At 46.5% G+C, this 11,045-nt stretch overlaps 1 protein-coding gene across 1 annotated transcript in view; it reads right to left on the bottom strand.

The window, feature by feature from the left end:
• Nucleotides 1-159: 159 nt before the first annotated feature.
• The window catches only part of LOC104507729 (insulin-like growth factor 1 receptor), a gene marked incomplete at both ends in the record, with an annotated part of 120,101 nt that continues 109,215 nt past the window's right edge, over nucleotides 160-11,045 (bottom strand). Inside the window, 3 exons of the mRNA XM_010149094.1 lie at nucleotides 160-418; nucleotides 1,517-1,643; nucleotides 3,597-3,811. Coding sequence (XP_010147396.1) covers nucleotides 160-418; nucleotides 1,517-1,643; nucleotides 3,597-3,811 — 601 coding nt within the window. The remainder of the gene's footprint in view (nucleotides 419-1,516; nucleotides 1,644-3,596; nucleotides 3,812-11,045) is intronic.

Genomic DNA, 11,045 nt, shown 5'->3' on the forward strand with positions numbered 1-11,045 from the left:
TCCCTCCAGCATGTCAACCGTGCCATAACACTGCTTTCATAATTACTGAAACTTTCTAGCATTATGCAGGTCATCTGCACGTAAATTCAATTTCTATATTAACAGCAGGGCTTGCACAATTATATAATAACCATACCTGCAGGATTATCATCCTCTTACCCAAGAGCCCAGGTTCTCACCTGCAGCATTGGTGCGTATATACACAATTTCACTTTTTGCTCCGTGAATGTGATGGTTTTCCATCATTGTGAGGGTCACAGCCTTGACATAAATGGCATATTGAGTCCAAGGTTTCAATCCCTGCAGCAGAATTCCAGGATTATTCTCTTTGTTTGGGGGCAGGTCAACGTCGACCATGTTCCAGCTGTTGGAGCCACACGCATCTTGCCCATCATATTCCGTCACGTTTTTGAATGGTCTGAAATTGTAAAGGAAAAAACCAATAGTACAAAACATTTACTTCCTCCTAAAAACCATCACATATCTGTGAGTGGCTCACTTCAGCGCTGCTCAAGGAAACAAAGCGTACTTGTTTTCCACAGCAGAATAAAACGGAACAAAATGCACGGTTCCTTCCAAGCACTACAAAAATTCAGTTTGGCTTTAGCTGCAGGCCTTACCTCACCAGCAATATGGCAAAGTTCTCCAAGAAAGCACTAAATATACGTTTTTGAATCCAAAACAGACAGTGAAATGCTTCAGATGTATTTAGACATCAGTAAGCAGGTATGAAACAGAAGTACTCAAAGGAGCACTGATAGTGGCTGAGCTTTTGATCATAAAGAACCCAAACTTCCATGACAGGCCTCGACCAGGCCATCTTCTCCCTTTTACTTCCACACAACACAAACACACTTACAGTGTCATACAGCTCTGCTTTTCCCAAGCTGCAACACTGGCAGCTTGACCCCATACAGCACATGGAGTGCTATTCTTGTTACGAATTACTCGGGACTCACCAGCACTAGGTTTAGGGCATCGCAGGACACCGTCACCGTGATGCTCTCTTCAAAGCGATGCTGGACACGAGCAGTCCCTGCTTCTGTGCCTTGCAGCCTGGCTCCCTATGTCACTATCCGCATTCTCAACCTCCCCTGCACACCTCCAAACTGCCTGGAGAGTTACTGGTGTGCCCATTTGTAGTTTTTACTAATTTTTTACGACTAAACTCCTGATCTGCAACATCTGTACTATGACTAGGGAAGGAAAAGATCCCAGTACATGACTTCCAGAGAGCTCCAAATTACACCCCTGAGAACAGCCAGCCAAGCCACCCATCCAAATTTTTTTTTCCCCCCAAATTGGAAGCTTCCTGATGGATTGGGAATCCATTTGTAGGCTTCAAAGAAACAATCCTCCTTTTAAAGAGGGCTTGTTCTCCACCAAGAAGAGAATTTGGTCAAAAGTGGGACTTGAAGATGAAGCACATAAACTGCATAAGACATCCAACAGTCAGAACAGAATTGTCTACAGTCTCTCAGACTGCCCCAATTAGTCTCTGACGACATCTACTTACGCTTCTTTGTAGTAAACAGTGAAGCTAATGAGATCTCGATAATCTGGAGGGCGATACCGTTCCCATGTTAGTTTAATCCGATTCTTAAGCGTAGTGTTGGAAACAAACCGCAGAATGTGGCTTTCACCTGCAATACAAAAGGACAGGGCATGGCAGGGTGAGCATCACATTGACTACGCGGGTTTTTATGCTGTGTCTTGGGTACCACTTTTGGCTAATTAGCCTTTCCAGTAGCACCTATGACACCAGAGCATACAAACAGCCCTTGCCTCTGTAGAGCTTCGCATTTCACCCTACTACATCTCAGTGCTCCAGTGACCCTTGGCAACCATTTTGGAACACGTTGGAGCTACTTTTCTGAAGCAGATTTTCTTCCAGTGCATCATCAGAAAGCTCTGGAAAACTGCTTCAGACTCTCCCCGGGCAAGGAATGGGAGTTCTGTTTATTCACAGGACTGGTTTAGAAGCACTAAATCCATCACCCAACTCCAACACACGCGCAGAGCAGTAACTGGCCTCTGTCTTCTCACTTTCCAGGACAACTTCTGACAACTACAGTTTGTTTTCCTGCGGGATGGACAATATGGAAAGGACAAAGGAGTTTACATTCCTACCCGTAAGAGGCTGGACCAAGAACTCCAAAACTCAGCTCCTATTCGGCACAACCATTTGATGGCAGCAGCTTCCAGCTACTCTTCTCAACAGAGCTGGAGGGAAGCTGGCAGCTCCGAAATGAATGGCTTCCTACCACCAACTCACTGAGCTTTCCAATCCAAAACAAAATAGCATTTTAAAACCTTAATTCTTGGATGAAGAAATTGTGTTCCAAGTGTCAACTGTGAGTTTGTAATGTTCCACAGAAGTCTCTGAAAATAAAGGGGTTTTCACCCTCGTGTACACTGGCACTATTGGTGCTATGTTTTCAAAGGCAGTTTAGCTTTTGTTGATTATTTCCCCTTCTCGGAGTCAGAAAGCTTTCTGTAATGGTTTTTTATAAAAGCAGGCAGCGGCTGGCACTAGCCTCAGTGGTAGTAAGGACTGGCTGTGTCTCTGTAACTCCTCCAGCACTGCAAGCCTTTGCTCTATTGAATGTGCAAAGAATGGAGCGTGCTTACAACAAGGATCCGTGCCATCTGCATTTATGCATCACGCCTAAAGAGACACTGAGCAGAGTACGTGTCCTAGTTTTGTAAACACCACCCAGAACAAGGGGACTCGACTTGTACACAAGATCCATTTTAATTTACTCAGCTCCAAGAACAGCACAAACAGACCAAAGAAAAATGCATTGTCAGTTCTAAGAGTTTGAGCGTGAGGTCAAACCCCTAAGCGTTCTGTTGTCTTAATTCCTAGATGAGAGATGGCTCTTAAATGTGTTGGTTCCACCTGGAGACCTGATGTGCAGAGCACCGAAGCCAAGAGAGGCTATCCCAGTAACTCTCACCACCACAGAATCCAAAATAAAATGCAGAGAGACTGAAGATGAGGAACACCTTAGACACTAAAGTGTTCTCAGTTGGAAAGCGAATCATCTGAAAACAAAGCACAGAAAACTGACTCTACAACAGGCATTTCTCGCAACAAGGTACAATATTCGGCAGGAGCTGTGAACACCAATGATTTGTTTTGGTGTCTATGGAACTGTTGTTCAGCAGCCTCCTCGGTACCAAGAAACAGCAGGTATCCAAGAGCAGAATGCCTATAATGGCATACCTACGTGAAGGAAACACGGAAGCTGCTCCTCGTTGGATATACCAACACACTAGATCTTATTTGTCATTTCCCAGGTATGTTCCTTCTGCTGTCACATCTTTTGTGATGTTTGGGTGTTTGGAAAGCAATCTTCATCAGATGGTTTTTATAGACGAGACAGTGACTATGCAGCCACGCAGTTTTCTGTGCACGCAAACACACTTCCACAGCTACAGTTTAAAAACTGAACAAGCCAAATGACTGAAGGCCGACTGTGATTTCTAAACTCTAAGTACTGTAACGGTCAGCAATGTGGCAGTGTACTGGGGTTTTTTTGTGACACCCTCCTATGCAGTTTGCCTTGAGATTTTTTTGTTTGTTTACTTACAAGAGGCTCTCTCCCCATTGTTCCTTGGATTTATATCTCCTTTGCTCTGTCGTCCCTTGGTTCCTGAAACTTCCTCCATACGGTAAATCTCAGAAACACACAGTTTAGGATTAAACGCAAAGTACATTTTCCCCTCCTTGATCGTCAGGTTATGATGGTTCCAGTCCCACAGCTGCTGAAGATTGTGGTTGTCAAGCACATAGAAGGAATAATTCCTAGGAGGAAATTTTTGAAGGAAAAATATTAGTTTTAATTCATAGCCAATTCCAACCAAGAATACCTTAACGTAAGAAAAGTCTAACACAGCTTCCTCTTACTACTGTAAATCGGTGTTCAGCAGAGTGAAGGATTTCCTCCTCTGCCATGCAGCAAGTTTTCCCTGAATGCTCCCTTCGGTCAGGTGGCAGGGAAACGACTAACACAGGACTCCAAGGCCATATAAAGCCTGCTCCAACATGTATTTTAAGAGTTGTACAGAAGCTGCTTTGAGGAATATAAATTCACATCCTCTGAACAGCAGGTCTCTACACTGGATTTTCCATTTTGTGGTGAAGGACAGCAGTAACCTTCCATAGGTATGGGAGTAAGAGCATGGTGCAGTTCCGACGTAACACAGTGTGAACGTAGCTGTCTTGCTTATGCTTACAAAGGCAACTGGAAGAGTGTGCATAGTGAGGTTTCCTTGCCTCTCTGCCGTCGTTCACTTCTTGGCCCAGTAACGATTTCCCACGGTGTACCAAGTACAGTTGTGCCTCTACATCAAAACCCAACAGTGAGCAGTTGCACTGATCCGCACGGGATCTGCACTCCCAAGGACAGAACTAACAGTGCGGGCAGCAGCCTGCGCTGAGCCCCTTCCCTAAGCACGGGACTGGGGTAACATGAGCAGCCTTTATTGCCACCACAGAGACTACATGCAAAGTTGTGTGTGGAAATCCTATTATATATAGTATAGATATACTAAATCCTATTATATGTAGTATATATAGTGTATATATATGGGGTAAGAACTGCTGGTACCACTGGATTGTGCTGAACTGGGGGAAAAAAACACTAACAAACAAGTGCAGCAGAAGCAAGACTATAGGCTCTGCATCAGCAGCAAAACAACACCTCCAAAGACACATTTTGGGATCGTAGAGATGAGAATACACACATAGGAAATGAGCTAAAGGTCCAAGTAGCCGACGAACCTAAAACAAACTAACCCATCAGGGCAGCATTTATGGTACTTCTGTGGAAAATCCCACTGGGGTTAACTACATCAACCCAAAATCCATTATTAACACAAAGAAGCCTGCAAGGCATTCTGCGTTGGTAAGCCCATGTCAGCGTGGTTAAACCAGGCGTTCTACGAGTCCTTTTAACTACAGCCAGAGTTGCAGCAGGGTAACATGGCAGACAAACCGTGGGGCTCATACGAAGCTGACATACTACTGGTTTATGGTTTTCCTTCAACTACCTGATGTAGAAATTAGCACTGATTCCTCCCTCACCCAACCTGACGTGAAAGCTGTGCATCCTGGTTGCAATCTCCACACCACAGCTACAAATTCTCGTAGCACACCAAAACGCCCAGCGTATTTTCAGAGCAACGTCAAAGAGCAGTGGTTTCTCCTAATTCCAACTGTCCCCCTAATTATCCAGGACCTGATTGCTAATCAAGTCAACATACCTGATACCACTTCAGACAGATGATGAGAAGAATGTGCTGGGTTGACACGGGGACACATACATGTTTGTGCTTAAAATGCATCTTGCCAGGAAAGAAGAGGGATGCTAAACTGCACATGGGATTTGACAGACATCGCCAAAAACTGGATTTGCGACACCTATTACTCTGTTACAAATGACTAAAATCCCTGCAGCTCCCTGTGCGCTGCTGAAAAGATGACACTTCACCATAATTAGCTGTGTGATTAAGTGATGGCAACTAAACTTTTCAGGAAAGCCCCAAAAGTTGGACTGGGATGAACACAACAGAGGTGTGGCTCCATGACTACAGAAACCATCTTAAATATTTACCAGCAGCCTAGCCTGTCTCCTGCTCACAGCTGGGGCAGTCCTGCTTTAGACGCTAGAGAATTCTTGTATTAAAGCAATGTGGCAGAGCTTTCTAGAGTGTGAATCGGTGAGGCAAACGGAGCACACGCTGGTGCTTTACACAACTTCACAGCGACTGGGCCGGCGCTGGGGTTACTGCAGCTCGTACGTTAAAGCCAGGGCACAGGTTCGAGCAGCCAGCTGAGGCGAGGCAGACACATCCTGAGGGTTCATATACACACTGGAAGTACAAATTCGTGGAATTTATTTCAGCACCATTCAAAGCACCAGGGAAACAGCATTCGGAGGGCTATATACAGGCTCAGTCAGAGAGAGGTGCAGCGCTGCGTGGCTTGAGAGGTGGAGCAGAGGGCAACCAGAGTGCACTCAGGGCTTAGGTTATAAATAAAGTTATAAATAAAGATTATATCAGACTTTGGCTCAAACAGCTGTGGAAAAAATCAGGATGCCAAGGAAGATAGCATGGAAAGAATAAAAGATTCACTGTAGGAAAACAAAGCACTGCCAATCAAACCCTGGAGACAGTAACTAAGGGAATGACTGGAGATCATGGCCTGAAGGACAGGCTAAACCTCTGAACAGGAGAAGGAGGCACATCTGGTCCCAGGCTTGCCATAAAAAGCCTCAAGGTGACCTGCACAGCCCATGCACAGCCACAGGAGAGAATTCCCACAACGTGATGCGTGTCCCCAACCGCAGAGCACCCACAGCCACTTAACTACTGGCTGCACACATTCAAAACCTGCTTCATGCTCTGTCTGCACACAACGCCGCATCTGCGCACGTCCACCCATCGCACAGTTTGAGATCCAAACCAAAAGGAGATGAGGGTGATGAACACCTTTCAACAAGCTTTCAATCACCTTTATCCTCCTCCATAGCATCCAGAACACAAGAAGTGCCCAAAAGGGGTAATGACCGGCTAAGTGCACTGTTAGTAAGAGAGCAATGCATGATCCCTAAAGGCAAGTGACTTGCACCAAAAAGGGAATGAGAACTGGCAGAGGACTGTGAAAGAGCGCAGTGGATGAGCTGGCTACAGAAGACCAACAGGCAACCGAGGTTTATGGCCAAGTGACTACCCTGGGACAAGAGAAAGAACCCTGCAGAAGATACAGAATAGGATGTTCATCCCTCAGTGCTACAGTGATGAGAAGGACAGGAATTCCACTAGATCAGGTAGCTGAGGCATCAGTCACTAAGAGACAGGAGAAAAGGAAAACCTTTATTGATTTACATACACAAAACATGCCACGTCTCAGCTAGAACCAGTCTGTTAACATGGAGATTGTTCCACACCTGTACCACAGCGCGGTCCTGATGGGAACCCAACAGTCCAACACAAATTGCGCAACACCCCAGAGAACAATATGGAGAAAAATACGTCAACAAAATACTCCATCTGATGGTCCCTCTTTAAACAGGTTTGTTCTTCAGCATCTCCCTACAAGCCTGAACTTCATCAAATTTCCAAACACCTCCACTATTTCAAAAACATGGGTGTGTTCTTTTGCTTGTGTTTGCCCGCCCACACTTCAAACAGAACCACTGAGGTTATTAACAGAGTATCTGCCTGTACGAGATACGTGCACACACCTTGCTTATGTAAGTTGTAAGCAACTTGAAAACAGCTGATTTTAGCCAATGACTGCATCTCCTACATGGGTACTAACCCATGGATTTGGAAGTAAACCTTACTAATACTTAAGTCCAGTGTTTTCTCATCTGGTTTGAAAAGACAAAGTGATGAGCCTCACACCTGAGCGCACAAACTCCCCAACTCGCTTTTTGAAACTTCTCTTAGACATGGATGGCTGAGAAACAACCTCTATAGACGCCCCTTAAGCAAAACAAAGCCAAGGAGCATTCCCCACGGGAGCCCGCCACTGCAGACGTGCTCGCCACCCCCGTTTATCACCAGCCCAGAGGGCGTTATTCATTCCTAACGCACACTCACATGCAAGGCGACTGCTTTGCCGAAATGCTGCGGCTAGAACAAGCCTTGCGGCAATCATGCCGACTGTCTGAATTCACCGTGGACTGACAACAATGATCCCAGGAAAACAAACCGTAAAGCCCTCAGTGAGGAGCCACGCAACAGCTCGAGATGCTGTTCACACCTTCCAACAAGCCTGACAGCTACTGATGCCTCTGCCTCAAAGTAATGTAGAAAACAGGGAGGTGTATCTGGATGTTACAGACTGTCCCCAGTTTGCTGCCGAAGTTAAAACACCACCTCAGAGGCTGGTCAGTGCCACAAGGCACTCTTCCTCAGTCACCGTCTCCTCGTCCACTCCTAAAGGTCACAAACTGGTCATTTTCCAGGTACCCCACCTGGAGATGCTTTGAGAAGCGTTGCCCATATCCCACCCACCAGCACGGCAGTTGCAGTTGATGACAGCAACGAACAGACAGCACCCAGCCGAGGACACAGGCCCAGCCAACCAACTGCCAGACTGGGGATCAAAATCCTGCAATGGATGCCAAGATCCTTCCTGCACAGCTCCATTTCACAGAACGGTTTGAGTTGGGAAGGACCTTAAAGACCATCTAGTTCCAACGACCCCACCATGGGCAGGGACCCCTTCCACTAGACCAGGGTGCTCCAAGCCTCATCCAGCCTGGCCTTGGACACTTCCAGGGATGGGGCATCTACAACATCTCTGGGCAACCTGTTCCAGTGCTTCACCACCCTCTCTGGGAAGAGTTCCTTCCCAATTCTCCTCTCTCTCAGTTTAAACCCGTTACACCCCTTGTCCTGTTACTCCCTGCCCTTGTAAGAAGTCCCCCCCCAGGATTCTTGTACCCCCAAGGCACTGGAAGGCTGCAATAAGGCCTCCCCAGAGCCTCCTCTTCTCCAGGCTGAACATTCCCAACTCTCACGGCCTGTCCCCATGGCAGAGAGGCTCCAGCCCTCGGACCATCTCCGTGGCCTCCTCTGCTCTGGACTCGCTCCCACTGGTCGATATCCTTCTTACGTCGAGTGCTCCAGAGCTGGACGCAGCACTCCAGGTGGGGTCTCACCAGAGCACAGGAGGAGAATCCCCTCACCTGACCCGCTGGTTTCAGTTTCCCTATTCACAATGTGAAATTCTCTTCTTGCTGGGGGACTACGTTCACCACAGACGTGGTGTTCAAAAGAGGCAACAAATACTCTGAAAACAACATAAATGCCCTCTAACTTCGCATTTTCTGTGATAACCAAGGCAGGCACCAGCAAGAAAGAAATCCTGAAAGGAGAATCCCCTCACCTGACCCGCTGGTTTCAGTTTCCCTATTCACAATGTGAAATTCTCTTCTTGCTGGGGGACTACGTTCACCACAGACGTGGTGTTCAAAAGAGGCAACAAATACTCTGAAAACAACATAAATGCCCTCTAACTTCGCATTTTCTGTGATAACCAAGGCAGGCACCAGCAAGAAAGAAATCCTGAAGTACTGTTTTGTTAGTCCAGTTCAGTAAAAAAAGGGGGGTGGGAGGGTGGTGGGGTCAGTCGTGTAATGATCAACTATCGTAATGGACTTCAAGTTAAGCTCCCGCTCGCCCCCCGCGGCCACGCTGGCATAAACAGCAGCCCAGTACTTCCCAGGTTAAGCCCCCACTCCCCGTTGTTCATAACTCTGCCAGAGTAGTTGTTCAAGCTCAGTCCTTCCTCGCCAGGTGCCTACTTCCACCTTTTTGGAAACGTTATTTAGACTGTGGTAATGCCTAAATTACAGAAGGCGTGCTCCAAGCGAAGAGACTGCCCCCAATACGAAGTATGTACCTGCAGTGATTCCCTGGCATGGGTGAGTTTTAGCACACGTAGCTCCTGGCTTGATCTGTTTTACTTCCTCCACTCAGTGCCAATTCCCTCTTGGAAGTTGCACGGATCTGGGATTCCGATTTAAAAACCTGCCGTTTCCCTTCGTATCAGCTCTGCTTGCTAACATACCAGGTACCATAAACACAATTACTACTTGAAACACAAAGCTACACTCAAAATTAAAGCCAGCAAGTGAGAGAGGGGGAAAGAAGAAAAGGGAAATCGATAACTGGAGTGTCGGTGAGCGCACGCCACGCCGTAAGTGGGCTGAACGAGCCTTGTGCTCGGCAAAGGGACAAGACTCCAGGGTTTGCAATCAGAAACAAGGTTTTCCGTAGGGCCAGCGTTCTTGCTGAAAAAGACAGCGTGCTTTTCAAGCGCAGGATGAAGAGCTGCCCTCTAACTCGCCCTGTCAGATGGTGGAATTTTAAGAATTTAAGGCTGACCAAAGACTAGCCTGAGAGAAAAAGAGGGAGGTTGTGAAGAAGCCCTCATGCTGTAACTTTATCCTGTCGGGGCAGATAAATCAGACACATGCAACCTTTCCCATGACCCTCCCATCACCTTTTCTTATATGATTTCCCAAAATTCTTCATTTAATAGTTCTGAGGGAGACTTAATTCTCCCAGAGAACACTGTTTTGAACTTGGGATGGATACCTGATTCAGGAATAGAAACAGCAAGGCAGTTTGCTGAAGGACCATCACCACACCTCAGCACTGTAAGTTCTGGGGACACAGAACCATGGAATGGTTTGGGTTGGAAGGGACCTTAAAGACCATCTAGTTCCAACCCCCCTGCCATGGGCAGGGACACCTTCCACTACACCAGGTTGCTCCAAGCCTCACACAGTCTGGCCTTCAAGACAGCCAGGGATGGGGCATCCACAGATTCTCTGGGCAACTTCTGTCTCCACTACCTCCTACCATCATAGGAAAACAGAAGTTGCATGCAAAAGTATCACACGCTGTGTAATTATAAAAGCAATATAACCCACAGCAAACATTTCAACATTTCATTAACTTTACTTTTCCTGACCAGTCTTTTTCCTGCTCAGTAGAGAACTCATTTAATGTCAGCATTTCAAGGAGCTGCAAACTGCAACTTGCAGTCTGTTTCACACTAGTTGGGTCACTTCCAGTTGCACTCTGTGGCTAGTAAAGTTCAGGTTTCCTTTCAACTGACATTCTCCATAAAACTATGCCAAAAGCCAACAGTAAAGAACTGCAAGGAAATCCATTTGTTTCTGAAGATGCTGTTTTCTCAAACTGAGCAAAAAGAACAAAGACACTTTACTGATGTAACCAATTTCCCTAAAAAAACTCAAGTGAAAAGAAACAACAAAGTTATCATAAAAGTACTGTTAATATACCCAATTAAATATTCTGATTGACTGGAGTGCTGTGTCCAGTTCTGGGCTCCTCAGCTCAAGAAGGACAAGGAGCTACTGGAGAGGGTCCAGCGCAGGGCCAGTGAGATGATGGAGGGCCTGGAGCATCTTCCACATGAGGAAAGACTGAGAGATGGGTCTGTTCAGCCTGGAGAAGAGGCGGCTGAGGGGGGTCTTATCAATGCTTAT

Source organism: Eurypyga helias, unplaced genomic scaffold (genome assembly GCF_000690775.1).
Source record: "Eurypyga helias isolate BGI_N326 unplaced genomic scaffold, ASM69077v1 scaffold33223, whole genome shotgun sequence".
Classification (NCBI taxonomy): Eukaryota; Metazoa; Chordata; class Aves; order Eurypygiformes; family Eurypygidae; genus Eurypyga; species Eurypyga helias.